The 26,268-nt window shown below is 36.2% G+C and overlaps 1 protein-coding gene across 1 annotated transcript in view; it reads right to left on the bottom strand.

Annotated features, from left to right (window-relative positions):
• LOC146005499 (uncharacterized) overlaps positions 1 to 26,268 on the bottom strand; it is a 102,611-nt gene that overhangs the window by 13,598 nt on the left and 62,745 nt on the right. The window contains exons 16-20 of the mRNA XM_083144744.1: positions 24,599 to 24,715; positions 19,797 to 19,940; positions 16,678 to 16,821; positions 7,817 to 7,945; positions 3,976 to 4,119 (exon numbers count right to left, since the gene is read on the bottom strand). Coding sequence (XP_083000870.1) covers positions 3,976 to 4,119; positions 7,817 to 7,945; positions 16,678 to 16,821; positions 19,797 to 19,940; positions 24,599 to 24,715 — 678 coding nt within the window. The remainder of the gene's footprint in view (positions 1 to 3,975; positions 4,120 to 7,816; positions 7,946 to 16,677; positions 16,822 to 19,796; positions 19,941 to 24,598; positions 24,716 to 26,268) is intronic.

Raw genomic sequence — 26,268 nt, 5'->3', positions numbered from 1 at the left:
ATGATAAACTTGCTCTGGATGATTTTTCCAATAAACAGGATACAGAGCTGCCAAGATGCATCAAATAAAGCATTTTGAGTCGTTATTTTGAATATTTAACACTGCTTTCTTGCTTTGAATGGTCGGTGGTAGAGGAACCTAACTCGATGCAGAGAAAGGCATGAATTTGTTCACGTAAACGGTTAATGTATGAGGACTACCACATAAAGACCATCCCGACCCCATAGCCTCGAAAGTGTCATGTTTCATAATTAACTCAATAGACAGATTAGAGTAAAACTCGTCCAAATTTTCAACATCTGCCAAATAAAGAGCCTGGTTTTTGGTACGATGATAAAAAAACTTCTGTTGTACCATCGACTTTCTCATATTCGGAATATAAATCAACGTATACTTTTATGGAATTATTTTCACGATTATTTTTCAGAGAATTCAGTACAAAAGTTTTCGCTTCACGCAAGAAACTAGGAATGTCACGTCCTGCTTCCGACGTAAATGATAAATCCTGAAGTCGACCATTAAATGCAGACCTGACTGGTTTATATTTATTATTTAATTTAATTTGTTTTGGAGCAGAAGCTTCAGCTTCAGAATAATCAATTTTTCTTTTCAATGTTTCTTCTCTGGTCGATGGTTTGCAAATTTTCAAATGTCTACTTAGATTTGGAATGCTAATTTCTTTTCCACATTGAGCACAGGCTTTAGAAGGTAACAAACGATTTGCTCCGTTACACCTTGTCTTATGTATCGATAAATTATTCTTTGAAATTAGTTTCCCACAAGTGACACATTCGATCTTATCATTCTTGCGAGTAAAACAGGTAGGTGATTCCATTTTTTATATGCTTTAAAATATGAGCAAACAAACGATAGAAATTTCAGATATGTTATTTATATAAAATTTAAAATTTTTTTATATAAAATTTAATGGGATATCACCAACGTGATAAAACTATTCCCTATGAAAAACTCTATGACCTTACTTGGGTTTTTCCGCCAAATTATATGCTTCTAGTCTCCTATACTTTGGTGGAGCCCGTTCAGGTTCTATCCCCCGCGATGTGGGTTCCTCTGCCGATCCAGCAAAGGTGAGAAATCAGCACTGTGCTCTGACTTATATAGATTTATAGAGCCAATAGAAATCTTGCTTACTTAAAACAATCAGAAAACACCACGTATAAATTATTAGCCAATCAAAATTTCTGTTATTTTAGCTATCATATAAAAAAAAATGCAAAATATCGCAGTTTCAATTCGATCCATTTATCTGAATCGAAGAAACCGACAATTCACATATCCCCATATCATTGTATGCTTGCCCTATTAGCACCTCTTTTGCTGTTGTGCTCAATTAGTTTCACTAATTGGCGATTTTCTTGAAGAGGTCTAATAGAACAAGATACGGCGGTATGAGAAATATGCAAATTTAAAGATATTTTAGCGAATTATGCCGGCATAAGCTAAGTTCGTATTGCTAGAAGGTCTTCGTCGTTGCAAGTCACCTAACCCATTCACTGGCAAAAAAAAGTTAAAAATGTTGACGTACTGAAAAAAAAAATGACTTGTCCCACTCAAGCATTCATCGAGTTCCAACATTTGTACAGAGATGGCTCTGTTGTTGTCGCTTATCAAATATATATATATATTTTGGAATATCTCTAAAACAAAGAGAAACAGACAAAATCTGTTTGCAGATTTGTAATGTACACTCGAAGATAAGTAAAAGTGTGAATACAACCTATGCTCAGAAATTCAAAATGGCGACCGGAAGTAGGTTCATCTCTTAAACGGTACGAGTTAGCCAAAATCTGTTTGCAGATTTGTAATGTACACTCGAAGATAAGTAAAAGTGTGAATACAACCTATGCTCGGAAATCCAAAATGGCGACCGGAAGTAGGTTTATCTCTTAAACGGTACGAGTTAGCCAAAATCTGTTTGCAGATTTGTAATGTACACTCGAAGATATGTAAAAGTGTGAATACAACCTATGCTCGGAAATCCAAAATGGCGACCGGAAGTAGGTTCATCTCTTAAACGGTACGAGTTAGCCAAAATCTGTTTGCAGATTTGTAATGTACACTCGAAGATAAGTAAAAGTGTGAATACAACCTATGCTCGGAAATCCAAAATGGCGACCGGAAGTAGGTTTATCTCTTAAACGGTACGAGATAGCCAAAATCTGTTTGCAGATTTGTAATGTACACTCGAAGATAAGTAAAAATATGAATACAACATATGCTCGGAAATTTACAGAGTTCATAGGAATTGTTATTTTATAGAACATTGTCAGCCATAAGGTTAATTGACCCTCTTCCCCTCAAATCACATTACATACATGTGGAAGACAGAGGTATGCATATTTCCGTCCGTGGCATTACAAAAAACAAGCCTGTCTCCCAATATTGCTTAAGAGTTTTTGGTTAGCATGCAACAGATCAGTATGCTAGAAAAAACAGGGGGGGGGGGTAACAAGACCATCAACACTGCACCACCACTATTGCCAGTTAGCGTACTCACCAACTCTCCACCTTACTGCATACCTATCATCTTAGAAGACTACAAAATATTACAGCATAGATCGCTGTCAACTCCTATTTGTAGATTAGCCTCGCCTGTGAAATATCATATGGCAAAATTTAAAAAAAAGAGGGGGGGGTTGTGAAGCAAATTTCTTGGTACTAGTCTGTGTTGCCAACTTCTATTTGTAGGTTAGCTTCGCCTGTGAAATATCATGTGGTGAAATTTTTGTGGAGTAGTTTGGCAACACTGCGAGCCCCTCCCACCCTCCAAAAGTAGTAGTGGGGGCATTGAACCTGACATACATCGTGAAAAGGGGGTGGGGCTCACACATCATAAAAAATACATCGTAGCCGTTTACGCTGAGGACCCACCCCACCTACAAAAAACCACCCAAATACATCGTAGGCTTTTACGTTGAGGGCCCACCACCTACAAAAATAAGATTGAGCAAAAAAACAGGACTAGAACATCGTCAAATGATATAAAATCAACAAAAAACATCAAAATCATCAAAATATGTCACAAGTGAGGTTAAATACCAGGTCCACCTACAAGGGTTGCATAGAAACAACCAGTTCTACACTTTGTAGGTTATTTTAACCCGTAAAAGGCTGTAAAAAAGTTAATAGGTTAAGTTATATTACGTAAGATCATAGCATACCTACAAAGATGAGGCTCCAAAATGAGATTGAGCAAAAAATAGGGCTAGAACATCGTCGAACGCAATAAAATCCATAAAAAAATCATCAAAATATGTCACAACTGAGGTTAAATACTAGGCATACCTACAAGGATTGCATAGAAACAATACCTTTCAACGACTACAACAAAGAGATCATTAGATGGGAAGGAAAAATTTTGATGATTTGATTGTTTGCAAATTGTTACTTTCAAACTGAGTTGACAATGGAACAACAGATGTAATCTGATCTTTGGATGAATTTCTAATTTAAGACATTGTTTCTAGTATTAATAAATATTGTTGAGGTAGATGCTTCTAATTTCAGTCAGATATAATCCTAATTGCTTTTATTGACCTTATTAAATGTAAACTAATTTTAAGTCCAGACAGTACTAAACTTGCATTTTGTACATAATTGTGCAGGTAAAATAGAACCAGTCACAGGAGCAACATTGTATCCAACACAAAACAAGTGCCACAGAAACAATCAATCATGTTGCTTTCTCTTGTATGTTCTTCCTCAAATAGGAAGTTCCAGGGTGCAGAAAACTCTTCCATCTGTTCATGAAACATGTCACAGTTGTCACTACTATATTGCTAAACTAAAATTATTTCTTCAATTTAATATCTCTGTCAGCAGAATTGTTGGTTGCAACATAGTTCATGTGACCAGTTCAATTAATAGAAAGAAGTTTCTGAAAGTACATATTTATTGTGTTTACAAATGAAGAAAGGAAGCTGAAGGAAAACTAGTCCATCATGGTTTGCTTACCTCTTGTGGAATCTGAAACTGGGAACCATTGGCAAGATTATCTGTACTCGCTCCTAAAGCTCCTCTTCGTCCTCGATAACATGGAGGTCTCCTTGGTGTAGTACCCATCTCCAATGTCCTTAATGGGAAAGCTGACATAGGTCTCTAAAGAAGAAAAATGTACTTTTTAAAACTTTCACTTGCTAACAATGCATCTACTTATAGATAATATTTCAATTAATATTTTAACTTTAATTAAATATAAAGGTGCACAACGTAATCAGTAATACAGCAATCATGGCAGAATTGCATTAACTTTTCATTTTTTCAGAAATACAGATATAAATAAAATTTTAGAGTCAACATCTACAGCATAATAAGTGAAATTAAAAATGTATTTGTTAATGTAGTAGGAAAATTGTACCCTGTTCTTTCATGGTAAGGGAGTGTAGGGGTCAACCTTCTGGTAGGAAACCCAAATGTCAACCACACTTCGCATAGTACACTACTTCTATATCCTGTCCCAGCTAACTGTAAAACAGGGCCATGAATATCAGCAGAGGAGGAGGAGGAGGAAAATCGAGTGATGAAAGCGCAGCGTTGCCAACCATACGGTCCTGACCATGCATGAACCTTAGTCCTTACGCTAAATGCACCGCTTTTCAAATTTTGCTTTTGCAGTTTTATCCCTAATATTTCCCTAAGAAATTCCAAAACCCATCATACGGACCTGGAGACAAGAATATGGTCCGTTTGCCATGTGCGTTCAGTATTATACTTTTCAAAAGTTTGCAATGGTTACAGGAAATTGGGTAACTCCCATCGCCCATTACACAATCCCGTTTCTCTCACTGTTCATTGGTGGAGCCATCTTGCATCACTACTTGCACAGAGACTTGTTCTTGTTTGCCTGGTCTACAGTTAGCTGGTGCGCAGTTTTAGCAGGCAGACAAGACTCTGATGCCTGGACCCATGACAAGGATAATCACTTGAGGTTTGTGCTATCCTGTGTTTGTCCTTCTGTGTGTTGAGTTCTCCTTTCAAGCCTTAGCTAGAAATTTATCTTTACAGTAGACAAATTCTACTATTTTCAAATGCCTTTGATTGTTTACTATGAAATGCGAATCCATAAATATAGCAATTTTTGAATATGTAGAACATGTTAGAAACTCTTAGATAATAGAGAACAATGCGTTGGACTATTTCTGGACTTAACAAAAGCTTTTGACACAGTACCACATGACTAACTCACAAATAAACTAAACCACAATGGTATAAGTGGGTTGGTATACTCATGGTTTAAGTCCTATTTACAAAACCGCAGTCAAATCGTGGAAATCTTACATAAGAAAAAAAAAAACACTTCTGTATCTGCCTGCCTTTCTAAACCTTGTAAAGTATCCTGTGGAGTCCCCCAAGGCTCGTTCCTGGGACCAATATTATTTATCATGTACATAAATGACTTGTCATCAAACTTAGAGCTGATCAATAACTACTTTATATGCAGATGACACGAGTGTAGTGCTGACTGGCAAAAATGAGCAAACACTGAAATCGGCCATCAAAAACCCAACAAACAGACTTTCAGATTGGTTCAGCAGCAACAAATTAACAACAAATAAAAACAAAACAGTAGCAATAAAATTCCACCACTCAAGGAATAGAACCAACACATCAACTGTAAGCATAGAAAATGAAGACATAAAATTTGAAAATTCCATAAAATTTCTGGGCATATGGATGCAAGAAAATCTCAATTGGGCACTCATATTAACTATCTATCAGGAAAATTGAGCAGAATCATATATGGCATAAAAATCATGAACGAAGAACATAACAGAAAAGAACACAATAAGAACGCCATATTTCAGTCTATTCCAATCACAACTAACATGTTGCATTATATTATGGGGAAATGCAACGAACTGCACGGAAATATTTAGTCTTCAGAAAAAAGTATTAAGAATTATGACAAGAAAGAAATGGAATGAACCATTTAGAAAAATCTTCAGGGACTTTGGCATTCTTACACTACTCAGTTTATATATACTTAATTTATTATGACATATAAAAATGGATCTGACAAACTTCTCCAAACAAGACAAAGAAGAACATCACTACAACACAAGGAATTACTCCAACTTCATCTTGATGTTACAATGCAAAACACATCACTATTTGAAAAAGATCCAAAATCCACAGGTATCCACCTATACGATAAGTTACCAGATCTTATAAAAGCTATTGAACCTGTAGCAAAATTAAAAAAAAGAACTAACAACATCTGTTGTACCATTGCTTTTACACATTGAGTGAATTTATGAACACCTAATATATCAACCACTTGTGTGTTTATGGTTCATGGATTCATCCACAAGAGTCCAGTTGAAAAGTTAATCAATAGTTCCAACATAGACATACAATAGGCTGGATGCCATCTCACATGTAATATCTGTTATGTCACTTGAGTGCAATTTTTAGTATCATTTTATGATGTTATAAGTTTTACCTTTAAATTATCTCACAATATTTAATTTAATCTTTTAATCCATTACAGAAGACATATATTATTTATATATTGTAACCTCAACATGTTTTACTGGTGTTACCTTTAAATAATAGACTATATCACTAATATGAGTACACTCTTTCCAGCATAAAACTGTAATAGGCTAAGGAATCATTTCATTGCATCAACTCACTATATTATATTATTGTATTTCATTGTATTAGTATATTGTAATGTGAACTCAAATTGACATGTCCGATATCACAGCATGTAAATGCAAACAGGTGATTCATGGATGAAATAAATCAAATCTAATCTATGTTACTGAAAACATTAACAGTACAGTACAATTCAGCTACTGAAAACAGTAGACACAGTTGGGCTTCTAAAAACCGTAGAAAACATTAGCAGTACAGTTGAGCTACTGAAAACAGTAGACACAGTAGGACTACCAAAATCAGATCAAAACATTAGCAGCACTGTTCATAAACTGAAAACAGTAAGTGTTTCAAAACATCTATTGATTTACAGAAAACAGCATTTTTAGTTGGGGAATAAATTAGTTTTAGAAATGGGAAAGAACGTCTTTAAGACTTCATGTTTGTGTAAGAAGTCTGTCCTCAATTTCGTTTTAGTTAAGGGGCATATACCCATATTGTGTGATGGACAAAAGTAGCTTATCTGCTGATGTGCATATAATATAAAAGTCAATCTTTCATGCTAGGTTACCAAAGTTCATATCTCGACTTATAACCTGGTAAATCATTTATTCCAGCAACATTTAAAAATATAAATATTTTTTTTCAGTTAAAACAAGTGCCACTGAGATTTACATCTTGGGTCTTGTACAAAACTAGAAGCGGCCTCAAATATAGTAATTGATTGATTTGATTTGATTTGATTTGGTGTTTTAAGTTCACTTTATGCACAGTACGGTTAATAAGGACTGGACCTACAGTTTATAATGGGATCCAAACCACTTTGTACCTAAAAGGGGTATCAGACATTATATACAATTATACAAATTTATTTTGTTTGTATTGTTGTGCGACGTCGGTTAAAGTCACAATGCTTCTGAATGAAATGTGGATTAACGAATACATAAATACAAACATACATACTTATGTATCAGTATATGTGTATACAGGGTGACATTCAAATGGTGCCTGAGACCACAGAAACATACAGAGGACATGAAAACAAACAACTTTTTTCACTAAAATTTTTGTCATTCGTGCATTGTTTCGGAGTTTCGAACGCCTGTATGCTGGCAACCCAAAATAACATTAAATAGCATCGATATTTGCAATTCCAGGGTCTTGTAACAAATACATTAAATTAAGTTTCACTCACTTGCTGTTGAGGATCACTGGTGAGATTATTTGTTGTGGCTGTTGAAGATTCTTCCAGTCCTGGATAAGGCGAGGGTCTTGGTAGATGACTCAGTTCATTGCTTGTTGATGGAAAACCTGGCAGCGGACTCTAAACAAGACAAGTGAGTATAATAAATATTAACACTAGAGGAAGAATGGAGAATTGTTTCAACTTTTTTCATTTTACAGGAAATATGAACTTCATTATAATTTTATAGTGAACACCTGACGTACAGTAACAGAGTCATAATGAAAATGTGTCTGTTCATATAGTATGAAGATTGATTACAAGGTACATTGTCAAGTTGTTACAAAGTTCATATCTTGACCTATAACCTAGTAGATCTTCTACCACAATGAACAATGGAGTAATTTGAGGTACAAAATTAAAATTGTATTTTTGCAATAAAACGAGATATATTGAGACTGATATATTGGTACATAAAAATAATTATGAAAGTAATCTTTTGAAAGTAATTAAAAATTTGTTTTCCGTTTATTTTTTCCACAAGCTCCAACATGTTACTGATATCATACAACTCATTTTGTGAGTAGTATGATAATAAAACATGCAAATATAAAACATAGTACAAGAATAGCATAAACATGTAAATGTCAAACATAATACAAGAATAGCACAAACATGCATACATAAACATATCGTGTGAGTATGGAGAGGACAGTATTACATGTATTAAGAGTTCTAGAAATTTAAATCATCTTTTGAATACATGTGTTGAGTACTAGACCTTTTCTCTTAGTCAGTCTTGGAGTACCCTTCTAAATTTTTCAAGAGGTGCATACTGAGCTGTCTCTGGCAGCTGGTTAAAGAGTTTAATTCCTATGTGTTTGTAATTATTGGTAAGCTATTAATATACACATGAAACATGCTTACATATCCACGAACTTGTTTATTTTATTTAATAAATGCAATGGAACTTGGAATGGATAGTGACAGTACTCAGTGAAACTAATATAATTAAATAAACAGTTATGTGGATATGTAAGCATGTTTCATGTGTATATTAATTACATTTTTCTTTAGGTCATTTAAAAAAATTACCCATTTTTATTTTTAATATGTAGGTCAGTCAACAAGGGATGCTTTCGGGGTCCAGTAAGGAAAAAAATCTGGGAAAGCTGGAATAAATTTTATTATCTTTGTAAAAGTGTTCTTAACAACATATTAATTTTGCACTCCTCTACCACCCCTGCTTTGGCAGCCATCTTTGAAAAATGGCGCCCAAAATAAGTTTTTTGCAAATATATAGCTTGAAAAACATTCTACAGCAAAATACGCTATGACAAAAATTAATCTACATAAAATCCTCTACAGAAAATGTTCTAATTATTGTTCTTCTAGGATGTGCCGTTTAGGTGCTAGAGGAGCGAGAAATTTCACCTTTCCCCCCACCTCATTTTGCAAGACCGAAACTCGGGGACACCTCTTTTGCATGATGTTTTGAGCATTTCCGTTCTATAAAACTGGAATTATTACGTTATGATCTTTGTTACAGAATGTCATTTATGAGTTCAACTAAGTTTATCATTGCTCACAGTAGTTTATAGGAAATGATATGCGTCACCTATGTGTAGGATATGCTTGTTCTCAAAGAGAAGATAACCCCCATTAAATACGTTGACTGGCCAAAAAGATTATTTCACAATAAAACGATGGAAAAGTTATGGTCCGGGATCTGGTCAGATATAACAATTGAACAGGTGTGCTCCTTGAAGAGTTGTGGGGAATGGCGGAGGAGTGACTAATTCAGTGCTAACTAAGTGGATTCTTGGAATCTTTACAGATAAAATAGAGGGGCAGCATGTCGATGCAGGAAAGTCTTGTATACGTATCAATAGATAAGCAAGACTTTCAGTTCTTTTTCACCCACCATTCCCTGATTTTTATGGTATTGAGTCAATAATTACAGGAACAACAAGGGATAAGGAAGTAAATTCTCCTGCCCGTTTTCAGTAATGAGGTAGAGATGCGGAGAACCAAGAAGTCCTCTTTTTATGATCCTTTGTTCCACTCTCAGAAAGTAAAGAAGTCGGAGATACTACAGTATTTACATCATTGATGGAAAGTTCTTGATTCACAGAGTTGTTTGTTAACAGTGAGAAATATTTGATACCAAGGTGCATTAAGTACAAAAAGATACACTGCAAGAAAATTACCATCATCGTCTTTGATGGATACTGTGCCAATATGACAGAAAGAAATACCAAAGCTGCTGAACTTGCTCATCGACTAATATTCTTTTCTAGGGAGTTCAAATTTGATGAAACCATGCCTGCAACAAGAAGTCAAAGCATGTTTAAATCAAATTAGAGGAACAAGTGCCGGCTCATCACAATGCTGAAGGATTAAACAGACTGATGAAGATGACGCACATCAGCACTGCTATTGAAGCATCCTCTGTGAGTCAATCTGTGAAAAGTGCAGGTGAATATGTTGACTTTTCTTTATCCTCACAGCCTTAGTTGGGTCAAAATCAAACATATGTGTAAATCTTAAAGTAAGGAAAAGGGAACATATAAACAAAGTGTACACACCTAGTTCCATGAAATACATGGAGAACATACTGTTCATACAAAGGGAGGCTGATAAGTATTGAGCCTTACCCAGAAAAAAATTGAGCTAGGAAGCTGTAACTGCCATACTATTCTACATATTCCCTCAGGAAGTCAATGCACCTGCGACATCTGTCCTGGAGCTTCTTAAGTCCCTGCAAATAAAATTCTTCCTACTGTTGGTGTAACCACTCATTTGCAGTATTAGTTGCCTCCTGAACACTCCCAAATCATTGTCCCTTTAGGTGTGTTTTTCAGATTATAGTCAGATGGAGCCAGGTTAGGCAAATAGGGTGAATGGGGCAACACAGCCTAAGGAGGTCAGTGTTGCTATTGTTTCACCTGCAGTGTGTAGCGAGGCATGGTTATGCAACAGCATGACGCTTTTGAAGAGCTTTCCTGGAGGTGCTGCCATTTTCACTTTGGACGTGAAAAACGAAGGGATGTTAAAATCATAGAAAGTAGATTTTTTCACCATTACATATAGAAGAATTGACCAGTACACCCTGCAAATTTCAGCCTCCTCGCTCATTTTTTTCTGGGTAAGGCTTACTACTTATCAGCCTCCCCTTGTTTTATGTTCAGCAAGGCTGATACTACGCGTCTGTTTCTTCCCTGTTTAGAGATGTTGCTGCTGATGCTTGGAAGACTACAGAGGTCAGAATGACCTTCAACTCTACGGTGAGGGTGAATCTCTTTGAGAGTTGAGACACAGGTTTTTTCTTGCCAAATCACTGTGTAAAAGTAAATTTAATCTGGCTTCTATGTCTGCCACAGAATTTGCTCTATAATACCATTCCTTTTGAAAAAATCACCAAGTACAGAATGGATGGAATTGACTTGCCTCCAATGCAATGGGGTTAGCTTACCCATTTGTGGTGACTTTCTATCACAACAAACAAAGAAGATGCACCTCCAGAGCTTCTCCAGAGTGTTCAGTGATCTGTGAACACTGCAATGGCATGCTAAAAATCTGACAGATGAAGGATGCTTTCAGAACAAAGTGACAAGCTGAACTTGTCGCTTGCGTGTTGCTCTGAATGGATCATCTTTTCAATTAAATCCACTTTACTCACACTAAGGCTAATTGGGACTGGACCTCCAGTTTAAAGTGGGATCTGAACCACTATATGCCTCCACTGGGTATCGATCCTGGGACCCCTTGATTACGAGGTGACGACGTTACCACTACGTCATCGGAGAGGCCCTCACCTCGCCTTTGATGTGAAATCATTACGTCGATTGTGGCCTGTCGCTTGCAGCTTGTCGCATAGAAATACAGTCATTATATACATTTGTTTTATGTGAAATATTACAAAATTATTATTTATTTATATACAGATATTACAACTTGAAAATACATATTTCAAGAAACGTCATTGGAATATTTAGAATAGGTGCACCTCTACTTTTAACAGGAAATTAGGACCTCAAGTTATTGTACAAAAGGATGTTTCCTTGAGTTTCACTGTTGCAAAATGGGGTGGGGGAGAAAAGGTGAAATTTCTCGCTCCTCTAGCACCTAAAAGGCACATCCTACAAGAAAATAATAATTGGAACATTTTTTGCAGAGAATTTTATGTAGATTAATTTTTGTCATTAACCTATTTTGCTGTAAAATGCTTTTCAAGCGAGATATTCCTGCTGGAAATTTCTACTGTTTTCAAATGTCTCCTACTGTGTCTGTCAAATGTACTGAAATCCTATTGTAGATCTACTGTACAGCTACTGTAATCTACAGTAGGACTACTGTACTGTGCAGTAGGGCTACTGTACTGAAAAAAACAATGTGAAATGCATAATACTTGCTACAATATATTATAAAATCATTTATTGTTCCAAGAATAGACAAATTAATTCTTGACACCATATTTTCAGTGATTTTGAAGTGAATTGGAAAAACAGTGACATGAACAGAATTTCTACTGTTTTTCTAATGAATACTACTGAAGTCAGTTATATCTTAATGAATAAGATACTACAATTCTTTATTAAGAAATAACTCAACCTTAAAGCAGCTAGCAGTTTGAATACATGATCATATCAGTTGATTTCTTTTTCAGCATGGAATTTCCATGGTTATTATTATATCTGTGTAATGCAATTGCAGAAAGGATCCATGTTTTGATCAATGTAATCAATAGTGTTTGCCTGTTTTGATTTTTCAAGCATTGAGGGTCAGGTCTTCATTTAAACTAATTGTTTGCTGCTTTTGTGTGAATATAGGAATAACAATATGTTAAGTTACGTATAAAAAAGTATGTTTTTTCAATTTTCTACAAGTGCGGTAACCACAATGAAGCTACACACTTAAAAACGTGTTCACTTTATTTGATTTCTTTGTTGTGTGAACACATTCCTAAGTAGCAAGTTCCACATGCTTTACCATACAATTATTTTAGTTGTTTATATGATTTTTTCATTGCATTTTCAGTTGTATAGATAAGAAAATTTTCATTACTGACAAGACTACTGTTTTCAGAGAGCAATATACTGAACACAATAAAATATGTTAGTTCTACAATTATATTACTGAAAATGTTAAGAGTACAGTTCAACTACTGAAAACAGTAGAAACAGTTGGGCTACTAAAAACAGTAGAAAACATTAGGAATACAGTTCAGCTACTGAAAACAGTAGCCTACTAAAAACAGTAGAAGACAGTAGCATTACAGTTCATCTACTGAAAACAGTAGCCTACTAAAACAGTGGAAGACAGTAGCATTACAGTTCATCTACTGAAAACAGTAGATGTTTCAAAACACCCATTGATCTACTGAAAACAGTACACAGAATTTTCATATATTTGTAAAAAACTAAATTTGAGCGCCATTTTTCAAAGTAGCAGCCAAAGCAGGGGTGGTAGAGGGTTGCAAAATTAATATGTTGTTAAGAACACTTTTAAGAAGATAATAAAATTTGTTCCAGTTTTCCCAGATTTTTTCCTTATTGAACCCTTTGTTCACTGGCTTAATGTTACATGCACTGTGCCAATTTACATGGACCCATGGGGCCCGAGCTCACCCAATTATTTATGTGATTTTTTTTGAACTTATAATTCAAGTGTTTGAGCTCACCCAATGTTTTTGAACAGTTGGCGCCCCTGGCTGTGTCTCTTTTAGATGCCATCCATGTACTCGGAATTTTTCAGATTTTATGGAGTTTCTCAAGTACTTACAAGTACTTTTGTATCGAATATTGAAACTAGGCTGTGTTCTTGTTGTATGTTGGTTTGCTCTGTCGTTTAATCCTGTTCGAGCAGTTGTTGAGATCTGTAGTGTATTGTTGTCTCTGGTTATTGGTTAAAGATCTCCACAACTCTAGGTAGGATTGTGGGAGGGGGACTGGCACTCGGGAGATAGGCCAAGGCCCGTACGGGCCGTAGAGCCATGGGTTATCATTATTGTATTATATATACTGTATGTTATTACAAGTATACTGAAAGTACTATAATTGCATATGCAAAAACCAAAATCCTTCACTTCTTAGACCAAGGCAAGAAATTGACATGGCTACTTTTGAAACAATGAATACGATTCACTGGAGGATGGTAGTTCAGGAGTTAGAGGAAAACCATACCTTCTAATGCAATACGAATAACTACTTAGACAACACATTTCTTTTCGCATGTAGTCCTATTAAATGCACGCATGTTTTCATGTGATTTAGGGTGACATATCAGGCAAACTTTAATGTAAGCGAAAGAATGTGTGCATTACCAGTTAAAAAATTTCACATCTACAAAGAAAATCCACAACACATTTCCACCTCACTTAAATATTATGCAAATTCAATCAAAATTGTATCATGTGAATGTGGGTTCAGTGCCATGAACCTAATATTTACTGATCAGAGTGAGATTAAATATTTGCTTGAATCATAGAATACATCACGGTAAGGCAATTTCGGTGATACCCCATTACTAGTGTTTTTTTTCCATCAGATATGAGCTACAATTACCATTTTAATAATTATTCAAAGACAAAAATGGTTATCGGGGGTCATTTTAAGTTTTCTTCTGACATCTTTACTGCCTTCATTTGATTTTTTAATTCCTAAATTTTTTGGCGGGGGGGGGGGGGTTGTTGTAACCCCTTCAGACCTTCCTGTGCTTATGCCACTGGTTACATGTTACTTGCTATTTTATAGTGGAATATAGAATGCAATATTTTCATTTTTTCTACAGTGTAGATAATTTATATCATGGTTGATAGAGGTGTCCCCTCTAGCTCTGGGCACAGTTTGTAGTCCAATGTACTGAGATCATGGCAATCAGATGGCCAATCAAAAGTGGAGATGAAATTGAGTACACTGGTCTCCAGTCACTGTTGCGTCCTCCTTCCCTTATGAGCTGGGGCAGAATATTTCTTGAACAGCCAGGATTCATTGTGAAACATTGTTTGGTTCAACAGTGTCACGAGAGGGTGCAGGATACTTTACACATGCACATTTGCATGGCTTTTAAGCCCTTTTCCTCAAAAAATGAGGCCTGGTGGAACTCTCATAGCTCACCCCCCACCAAATCATGACTAAGGAGGGCTGGTGGCATCTCTGATTTTTGGGAACTCTCTCACAAACTTCTCGAGAGTTTGAAGAATGAACCCATTCATTTTGATTGTTAAAACTTTATTCAGTGGTGAACAATTTCTTATCAGTGAAGAGAATCCTGCAATGCCCATTGGCAATGTACCGCTGCAGGAGCCGTCTTTGTCTCTATTTCAGTTCCCTCTGCTTCTTCACTTGTGTCGTCAGGAAATTTCCAGTACTCCACTGGTAAGCTCCAATTCCAAGGTCTTCATTAAGTACCCTGAACATTGATTGTTGTGAAATGTTCAGCTCTTGTGCCACCATCACTTGCTTCCGGATGGGATTTCAGCAGATATGAGCCATCACTGCTTTAACAGCTGCAGCTGGTCATACTGTGTGAAGTCGACCAACTCTTGGGCGATCTTTCATGCTACCAGTCTCAGTGAATCTCTGGATTGTCTGATACACAAACCTTTTTCTGATCTTCGGAATTTTTAGGGGCTGGAAAATCTCAGTGAGTGACTTCCCAACCATATGCAGAGCAATTACGGTTACTCTGTTTTCATATTCGCCCAACTCCATGCTAAGCACAAGAAGATACATGCTTGCTCTTTCACAGATGAACACACAATGGTCAGGAGTGAACTTCAGCACAAGCATGGTTCAGGAGCCTGACTACCGGATGTACAGTTCAAGCCGAAAGTTTGTAACAGTATTTATGGCCAGACTAGATAGGTGATTGACATGGTCTTGGAATAATGCAACAACACATGATTGTATCTGTCTGGTGGATGATTTCGCTTTTCACCGACATGGCCACCATGCCTATCACCTATTGGTAATATAATAATTTTCCAAACTTGTTTGGTCTAATATTAGAATATTCCAAACTTTTTGTGATGAGTGTATAATAAAGGAATTTAAAAATTGGATAGCCATTCATTACATGACTATGGGAAATACCTATAATCACGACCTAGGGCCTCCTCCATCACACAGTCATCGTCGCCTTGCAATCAAGGAGTCCCAGGTTCGATACCTGGTGGAGGCACATAGTGGTTCGGATTCCACTTTAAACTGTAAGTCCAGTACTGATTAGCCTTACAGTGCATAAAGTGGACTTAAGACACCAAATCAATCAATCAATCAATCAAACCCATAATCAACTAGTAAAGTTTTGATAATCTTTTCAAACAATGCAATAATTTATCAAATGTTGATTTGTTTATAATGCAACTTATGCAACTTTATGCACAATCAAGAATAAACCAACATGGTTTAGCTAACTTCTGCTATTTGTTACTTCCATTCATACACAAAATAATTCAAATGAGTTAGTTATAAATATCACTTTAAATTAGAAAGTACGAAAGACAGGGGGTTTGAGGAAAGTACTTTTGTTACGTTTGCTATTCAAAGGGAAGTCTAGAGTCAATGTAGGTCATATTTTAAAAGATGTCAATAGTATATAGGCCCAAGAAATGAATTATGGTAATTTATCAAATAGGTACAATTAACATATTTCAATAATATGACACAAATCTAAAAACAATTTCGGACAAAGACAAAATCCAAATACATTCTCTTTGGTTACAAGGAGATTTTAATGCACCCATATATCGTGGAGGAATTCTGGCAACAGCTGTTTGTTGTCAGAAAGTTCAGATATGTTTGGGTTATAATGGAAGAAAATATAGTGTATTAACTATCGCTTAAAATTTAATAGACTATAATAGTCACCTGAAGTGGGATCTGAGACTGGAAAGCATTGGTGAGATTATTTGAATTGGTTTCTCTCTGTCCAGCAGCACATTGCTGATATTGTGGTGGTCTGGGCATTGTACTCCTCTCCATGCTCATTGATGGACAAGCTGACATTGGTCGCTGAAAAATTAAAGTTTACACATGTGAAATAGGGTTAGCATATTAGTACTAGAGAAACTAAAATTTTTATGGAAATTATAGGCAATGCAATTTTAAAGTCAATATTTGCAACACAATGAACCAGTAAAGTAATGTTTATAGATGCATTTCTTCATAGAAATAGTGTGGCTGGTTGTCACAAGTTCATAACTGGATGTAATATCTCTGAGATCGTTTATTCTACGGCAGATAAAAATGAAATTATTTGAAGGTCTGAAGTTGAAAAATATCCAGAAACATCTAATTCACTCATTGGACATTCACCATTTATACTAGCCAGCTGTTTGTTCTAGACGATAATGAAGCTGTCCATTTTCATTTATTATAAGGAAAATGGACTTAATTTGTATGAATATGTAATATTTTTCTGAAAGTTGATATTAAGAATGTTTCACTCTACACATAGAGAACTTTGAAGTTTTCTTTTACCTATTTATTATACTTCAATATGTATCACAACAATACCATTTTTGAGAATGATAGAAAGGAAAAGGGAAAGGTTATCTTAAACTAATAGGGATCATGATTTTCTTTCTTTTTCTTCCTTGCAACTTCACATGTCTTCCATTATAGTCTAATGACAACAAATATATATGAAAGTTGTCCTTCAAGTAATACTAGGCAACTTCAAATACTAATTTATATTTAACTGAAACCACTGAAATAGTTTTTCGAAATTCCAGCTCCATTCGAACCATCAACAAATCAGGTGTTGCTACAGGTATACTACGACTTCTGCATCACTGGCAATGGGTTGTACACATTGTTGGTGACTACATGAAAGGACTGTAAAAGTTTCTCAGACATATCTCTTTTGTATCATTTGTAAATAAATAGTTGTCACTATTAAATTTGCAAGCCACGTATATGAAAACAATAAATTCTGAGGCGAGTGGCAGTATTTTACAATATAAGTTTCAATCTGACTTTGGGTTATTCTGCTCGAACATAAACAAATAAGAATTTAGTTCTTTCATGGAGTAGTGTTCACATTAAAGTTTGGATTTTCTAGTCAAATGAAGGATGTCAAAGGGGTGGGGGTGGAGATGACATGCTGAGCACTCTCCTTTTTCCTCCCCTCACAACAATCATTCTACATGCTAATATAAACATTATTTTATTCTAAAATGTTTTATAGTGAAATTATTACAAAAAAAATATGTGTAGGACATTTTGGTGCTAGGTAATTTTGGTAGCAGGACTTTTTGGTTCCTGGGCATTTTGGTGATTAACATTAGGTTTCTTTCTCTTTACACATGGTGTAAAGATTGATTGATTGATTTGCTTTATTTTATTTTGATTTTGTGCCACTTTTGGCTAATTGCGAAGATAGGGATGAATGATGATATGATGAAATTGATGAATGAACACTTGCAAATATCCATGCTCAGGCCGTGATTCGAATGCGGGACTAATGCTGTCATAGCATGATGTGCTAACCACCCTGTCATGGTGTAAAGATAAGGCACAAAAGTGCATTCTCTATCTCATGGTGGGAAGAAACCAATTCATAATGGATTTTCGTTTTTAAAGGAAAAGGCAATAAATAATAAAGTGTACTGGCATTGCTCTCTGAAAAAGCAGTGCAAGGTCCATGTCCACACTCTGAATGATGAAGTTGTGAAATTTCTAAACGAACATACACGCACCAGATGTTTGTGGCTAGATGCCGGATTACTGTACAGTCAAATGAAGACCACTGCCAGTAAGAAAACAAGAAAGCAGTCAACAACTTTTGAGAAGATTTTTGGAGCCTGCTGCATCTCATCTACAGCCGATTGACATGATGAAAATGACACTTCACAGGAAGAAGCAGCAGTCTATTATGGCACATCCACTGCCTACTAACCTTTATCAATTGAAGATTGACATTGAGGATTCCAGTTGCATGTTTCTGCTGACCATCCAATGATTCCTAGATTCCTGCATCAAGAAGTAGCACTCAAAGAAACTCGTTATGAACAGCTACTCAGCAGAAATACTGAGCGACCAAGAAAGAAATACAAAGACTGTTGTGTTCATGTTGAAACACTTGTGGCTGCATATGATAGAACAAAACATCGTTCGCTTCTTACGAGGTGTTTCATAACTTAACCTTTACATGTAACAATGTAATTAGAAGAAATCATTCAAAAGAACATTAATTTTTTTCTGTACACAAAGTTATGTTTCTTGCACCAAAACATCCTGCTGCCTAAGTGTGTACCACAAACATCATCTGGTACCACAAAGTCCTAGCACCAAAATGTCCACACCAAAATATCTGACTCCCAAAAGAATTGTGTCTGAAGATGATCGATATACTCTTCATTTAGTTATAAACCTAGAGATAATTGGAGATGAAGGAAGAATTTTGACAATTTGATTGTTGGCAAATTGTAACTTTCAAACTGAGTTACCAACCAATGGGATGAAGGTCTAGTTTAAGACATCGTTTCCAGCATCAATAAATATTGCTAAAGTTGGTGATTCTAATTTGAGTCAGATATAATTCTAATTGCTTTTATTGACCTTATTAAATGTGAACTAATTTTAAGTCTTGACAATGTAACATTTACATTTTATACGTGATTTCCTTAGCAGAATTTCAGAAATAAGTAGGAACAATTGAGCCAGTCACAGGAACAACCTTGTGTCCAACACAAAACAAGTGCCAAAGAAATAGCAAAACAATCAATCATGTTGCATTCTCTTATACATTCTTCCTCAAATAGGAAGTTCCATGGTGCACAAAACTCTTCCATCTGTTCATGAAATGTGTCACTACTACGAAAACCATAAATACTTTTTTTTTCAACTTCATGACTCTGTCAGGGAAACTGTTATTTGTGTGACCGAATCAATTAATAAACATAAGTTTCTGAAAGTTCATATTTGTTGAGCTTATGAAGGAAGAAAACAAGCTGAAGGAGAACTTGTCCATCAGGCTTGCTCACCTCTTGTGGAATCTGAAACTTGGAATAGTTGGCTAGATTATCTGTACTCCCTCCTGAAGATACTCCTTGCCCTCGATAGCATGGAAGTTTTCTTTGCAAAGCACCCATCTCTGTGCTTCTTGATGGGAAAGCTGACATAGGTCTCTAAGGAAGAAAAGTGTACATTTTAAGCACAAAATGTTACTGTACTATGCTACTATATGCTACTATAAGCAGAGAAGCTCTTTTTTTAGTAACTATAGAGTAGGAGAAACAACAATTAGTACTCATTCTACTTAAGAAATGGACAAAGAAAATATAAAAAAAATGGTTGAACCTACCTGAAATGTTAGTATGTTGGTCTGATGTAAAAACCACCAGTTGGACATATGTTAGTTAGCACTGCAGCCAAAATTACCATTGACCAACACTGTGATTTTTACTTTGCCCAAACATTTTGAGTACCATTACCCTAACATTGCATGAACTACACCTGGTTGATTGAGATCGAAGATTCTCATTGAGCAGGAGAAAGATTGTTAGAGATTTAAAATATAACCTTTAATTTGATTTACATAGACATACTGTTTTGTAATGTTTAATGTGGATATTTTCTGGTAATAAACAAAATTCCAAAGTTAAAAATATTGACCACTACATGAGAAATATTATTGACAGTGCTGCTTCAGATTGTACTACTATATTATTGCAATTGCTGTTATTTTACAGATTATTTTTAAGTCATGAGATGGAATCAATATTTATTTTGCACTTGATTGTGTCTGCAGAGATTCAGAAACTTTGTGCTGAGAAATTTAATAAATAAGATTAATGAACAGTATTTTCTAAAAGTTCATATGTGCAAAATTTTGAACAAAATAAGCTAGTTATGAAGAAATAATACAGGGTAATAAAGGATGCATCAAGGGAAACAGACAATTTTCAAATGGGGATCTCGAAGCAGGGGGAGGGGGTAGAGATGAAAGTAGGGTGGCATTGAACTCGCTTGGCCATATATTTTTGACATGGTAAGGATTAGCTCAGCTGGGCTCGCCTCGCTGTGGCAGCAGGAAGAAATGGTGAGATCATGTGTGATGCCAGCTGAAACCAAAATAGCTTTCACCGAGCGCCATGTTGGGTGGTGCCAGCTGTTGCGTCCATTTGTTAACATTCCGTGAGAGAGAATTTCGTCTGAAAAAATAAGGCTGCTTGTTATGTTTCTTTATGTTTAAATCATCAGAAACAATAACACAAACAATAACTTTCTGCTTAGCAACATTCTGTTGAATTGAGGCTGATTGAAAGCACAGTATGGTGAATCTTACACAAGGATTTAGAATTCCATCCCTACAAACTTGTGATCATGCAGAAGTTACCCAAAGAAGATTATCCACAATGTTCAGCCTTCGTCTGGAACATGCTCGCCATTTTCGCAAACATGAAAATGCCATCCACATTATCAGTGCAGCTGACATTGCGTGTACTGCTGTCATCCTGTCACCTGATCTGAATTGTGCCAAAAATGGCATGGCCGAGCGAGGTCAATGCCACCCTACTTTCATCTCAACCCCCTCTCCTGCTTTGAAAACTGTCTGTTTCCCATGATGCACCAATTACTTTAGCTGCAAGATCCTGGAAAATGCAAATATCTCAACTCGTTGAAAACATTCGAATATGAAACATGAGGTAAAAACAAGGAAGGGAATAAAGGAATTAAATCAGCTGATGATGAGTAACAATGTGTGGAAATGTTCCTTTACAGTGAGTAGCAATGTAGCATGGTGATAATTATCTGCCACATTATTTCCAGGAGCAATTTGCCACCAGGCTGGGGACTGCCAGTCCATGGGGATGGGGGCACACAAATGAGATGCTATAGTAAGAGTAGAATGTGATGGAAAGTCGGACATGAAAATCAATACGTTTCTAGTCATACTTGACAAACTAGTTGCAGTATTGGAAAAAAGAGCAGTCATATATCACAAACTTCAAACCATCTTTTATTTCCTTGATAACATCTCCTTTCTTTGAATGATACAAGGAAAATGCTGAAAAATTTGGCAATAAATATCCATGCGATGTATGTCATTCAAAGATTTTTGAGGGATCTTCACTTGACTGAAGCAATGTATGAAGTGAAATCAGCCTTTGACTATTCAAAACTTACATATTTATTTAACTTATTTAACAGTGCTTTTCTCAAATCTTGACCTTTCTATGAGAATTTTTGTGAGTATTTTACCATCAAAAGCCATTGGAGAGAGGTCATTCAGTGTTCTAAAAAAGAATTACACCTGCCTTTAGAAATTTATTGTTGGATAGCAGACTTTCTATTTTGGCATCCATCACAGAGAATACTGATTTTCTGAAATAAATCAACTTTTAGTCTCTCATTCATCAGTTTGCTGTTGAATGAATCCGGTCACTGGACCAAAATGAATGTTTTGTATGTGGCCACTGATGAACCAAAATGTGCTTGCCTGTTGGGCCGAGATGGGTCTGTCTAATTTGTACGATGCACGCCAAAGAAAATGATAGTACTTACTGCGTGTTGCTATCACAAACCCATACCTCTGGAGTGGAGGACCATATTGTATTCCATAAGGTGATTCCACTCTAATGATTGCAAATGACACTCACTGATAATAACGAAGATATATTGAATAAAACAAAAGATTACATGTATGTACAAACTTGCTGCAATGCAACGAGATGGACGGAATGAAATCACCGTGCAAACTCGGCCATATTGTCTCGCGAACTGACTGAGTGTTACTCTCTCTCTTTGTTCGAGAGTAAGCATAAAACAAAACTGAAAGCCCCTGACATCTATTGATAAAAATATCAAACATATCAATTATGACTTGAGACAGCTGTCATGAACATCAGAAGGAAACTGTTTCAGGTGAGTGTTCTCTTGTTAAATCAAAGTGTACTGTTTCAATGTACAAGGTAGAATCAAAAAGTAAGGTAACAAGTGCCCTGAAAATGTACAACGATATGCTAGTAACTGTTTTTTTTTGTGTGTTGTAGGTATTGATGGATAGTATCCCTGGTGACCGCTAGAGAGCAGCACAGTGACACAGTTGCAGAGAATCGCAGTTCGAAGATGGCAGGGTTACTGGAAACATGGTCAAATGTGGAAGTGCGAAGTGTAATCAGGTTTTTGCATGTGAAGGGTAAGAAACCAGCCAAGATCCATTGGGAACTTGTGGAGGTGTATGGAAACAACGTGTTATCCAGGAAACAAGTGTGGTGTTGGTGTAAGGAGTTTGAAAATGGTAGGACTGACACTAATGATGATCAGCGAAGTGGCAGACCGTCAACTTCAGCTACCAACCAGAACATTTGTCAGGTGGAGGGAATGATTAGGGAGGATAGGCGAATCACACTGTCACATTGCAGATGCACTGAACATTTCGTATGGTTCTGTGCACAGTATTGTGCACAACACGCTTGGCTACCGCAAAGTATGTGCACATTGGGTACCAAGAAATCTCACTGATTATGACAAAGGCAGACAAATGGGCATGAGTCTGAACCACCTGATCCGTTATCAACAAGAAGGGTCGTCATTTCTGTATCGCATCATTACGGGTGATGAGACACCTGTGCCATTGTGGACACCGGAATCCAAACGTTCCTCCATGATGTGGAAACATCCATCATCACCCCCATTCAAAAAGTTTAAAACAGTAACATGTGCAAGGAAAACAATGGCCACGATCTTTTGGGACCACCTTGGTGTTATTCACCTGGAATTCCTTCCACGTGGTACCACTGTCAATGCTGTGACCTACTGCCAGACGTTGGACAGATTGAGAGAGGTCATACGTCGGAAACGACCTGGAGCACTCAGGGAGGGTGTATTGTTGTTACACGAAAACGCTCGACCTCACACAGCGCAGCCATGACCATGTCACACGTTTCCACTGTTGAGGTTTTGGAACACCCTGCATACAGCCCTGATCTTGCACCCAGCAATTTCCATCTGTTAGGACCAATGAAGAAGCATCTTCGAGGACGACGCTTCAACACAGTGCAAGAGGCACAGGATGCAGTGAAAACCTGGTTTTACAGCCTTGACACTGATTTCTTCACTCGTGGCATTGATGCATTGGTCACCCGCTGGAACACGTGCTTAGACAAATATGGTGACTATGTGGAATGTTAGTGTGCAGTGTCATATATACCCTGTCACAGTTTAGGCAACCACGACATAAAGGTTTCTGTGGAAAAAAACTTGTTACCTTACTTTTTGATTCTACCTTGTAGTTTAATGAATAATTTTTAATCACATGTCAATTTTTAAGTCTACAAGTGTTATTAATACAGAGCATGCAATTAGTGGAAGTGAAGTAGTACCATGTTAACAAAACTGTTACTACTACTACTTCTACCAATAATAATAATAATAATGTTGTCAGGGTCCAAAACAAAGGATCGCACACCATTTATGCTGTTCCTTTTGGCTGTAGTTGTCACTTGATATGGTATCATTGCCTTCTACGGGATACACGATGAAGTGCATAATAAGTGGCACACAGATTTCTTTTCAATGTTTTCTTATTGTGTGAGGTCAATGGAGAGGAATTGGTTACATAGTAGTGGAGTATGTGTTCATTGAAAATATGCAGGATATTCGACAATGCCTGGATAGCAGTGCTGGACATTTTCACAGCCTTCTGTAATATGGACAAGTTTATCAGGAATCAAGCAATGTATTCATTTATGTATGTTCTAAATAAAATGTGTCTTTGAGATATTTGCATTTTTCAGGTTCTTGTAGCAGTTCAATCTCTTTGTACATTAAATTCACTCACTTGTTGTTGAGGATCACTGGTGAGATTGTTTGTTCTGGCTGTTGAAGCTTCTTCCAGTCCTGGATATGGTAGAAGACTCAGATTATTCCTTGTTGATGGAAAATCTGTCAGCGGACTCTAAACAAGACAAGTGAACATAATAAAACTTTCAATTGTGACATAGGATCTTGTTACATATAGGGTCATTAATAGACCCACTTAAATGAAGGTGCATAACATATTTAACTCTATATGAACAACAGAGAATAGTTGTAACTTTTTTCATTTTAGAGGAAATATGAACTTAAATATAATTCTATTGTGAACAGCTGAGGCACAATAACAAAGTCATAATGACTATGCATCTGTTGATATAGTATGAAAATTGAAGTTTGATGTTACATATATATATGTATGGTATGGTATGTTGTCACAAAGTTGATATCTCGACTTATAATCTGGTAGATCTTCTAGCACAATCAACAAAGGGAAATTTTAACTTTAAAATTGAAATGGCATTTTTGCAATAAAACAAGAGTTACTGTGACTGATATATTGATAGATAAATATAATTATGAATGTAATGTTATTCAGGTAATTTAATATATATCTTCTCTTTGATTTTTCCACAAGCTCCAACATGTTAGTGATACCATAGAACTGATTTTGTGTCTTTTTTTTATCTTATATAGAGATGCAAAACTTTGCACATGATTAACCTACTTCATTCTCAATGTATGGTTTCTTCAAATGAAAGGGTTTTTCATCCATGCAATGTATACACATAAGTGTTTGTGTTTGTGTGTGAGCATGCATGAGTGCTTAAGATAGTAATAGTGTTTGAGTATGTGTAATTTCACTACTGATAAATAATGTGACATTTCAAATTCTTGAATACTGCTTTGACTAATATATGTTCATGTTACTGGTCTTATGCTTACATGTTACAACTGAATTAAAAACTAAAACAAAATCATACATAAAGCATTTACATCTCCAACCCTGCTTTGGCCAGTCAACATACAAATGGTGATCAGTGTAGCACACGCACTGGGAGAACTGTATGTCCACAACCATTCAGGGTCTGACAGTAGCACATAAGTGACACTGAAGGAGTTTTTTCATTTTTTCATTTTTTTGGGGTTCATATCATACAACATCAATCCTTTGACAAGGTGGAGCCTGGGCCACCGCAACATAATCCTCCCTGGTAACCTACATACAAAAATAGGCCTTGACGTGGCCACCTGACGAAGTGGAACCTGGGGCACTGATAATCCTCCCTGGCAACTTCATGTATATAGAGGTCCTTGTGACCGACAAGGTGGAGCCTAAGCCACCAAGAATAATCCTCCAAGGCAACCATTTATAGACACTATATGATTTAATAGACACTATATGATTTAACAGACTACACGCTACCCTGAAGACGGAGGCAGATTCAGCCTCCGAAACTTTGGTAATTTTTTTAAAAATAACAGTGGTTAAAAGTCCAAAACCAAGAATGAATAAATCACCACTGATTAGCTACAAAGAAGAAGTAATACTACAACTCTGTAAAATGATTAACTGGATTTTCTTCCAGTGACAAATATATATCGTTGTCCTTGTTTGTTTCTGAGATAGGAGTCTGGAACAGTTCGTGATTTGTAAAATTAACAGCTACTACAAATCTAGTGGACATCATGAAA

The sequence above is a fragment of the Lepisma saccharinum genome, chromosome 23 (genome assembly GCF_977018435.1).
Source record: "Lepisma saccharinum chromosome 23, izLepSacc3.1, whole genome shotgun sequence".
Taxonomy (NCBI): Eukaryota; Metazoa; Arthropoda; class Insecta; order Zygentoma; family Lepismatidae; genus Lepisma; species Lepisma saccharinum.
Note: the sequence above shows the minus strand (reverse complement) of the source record. Positions and strands in the feature narration are given on the sequence as shown.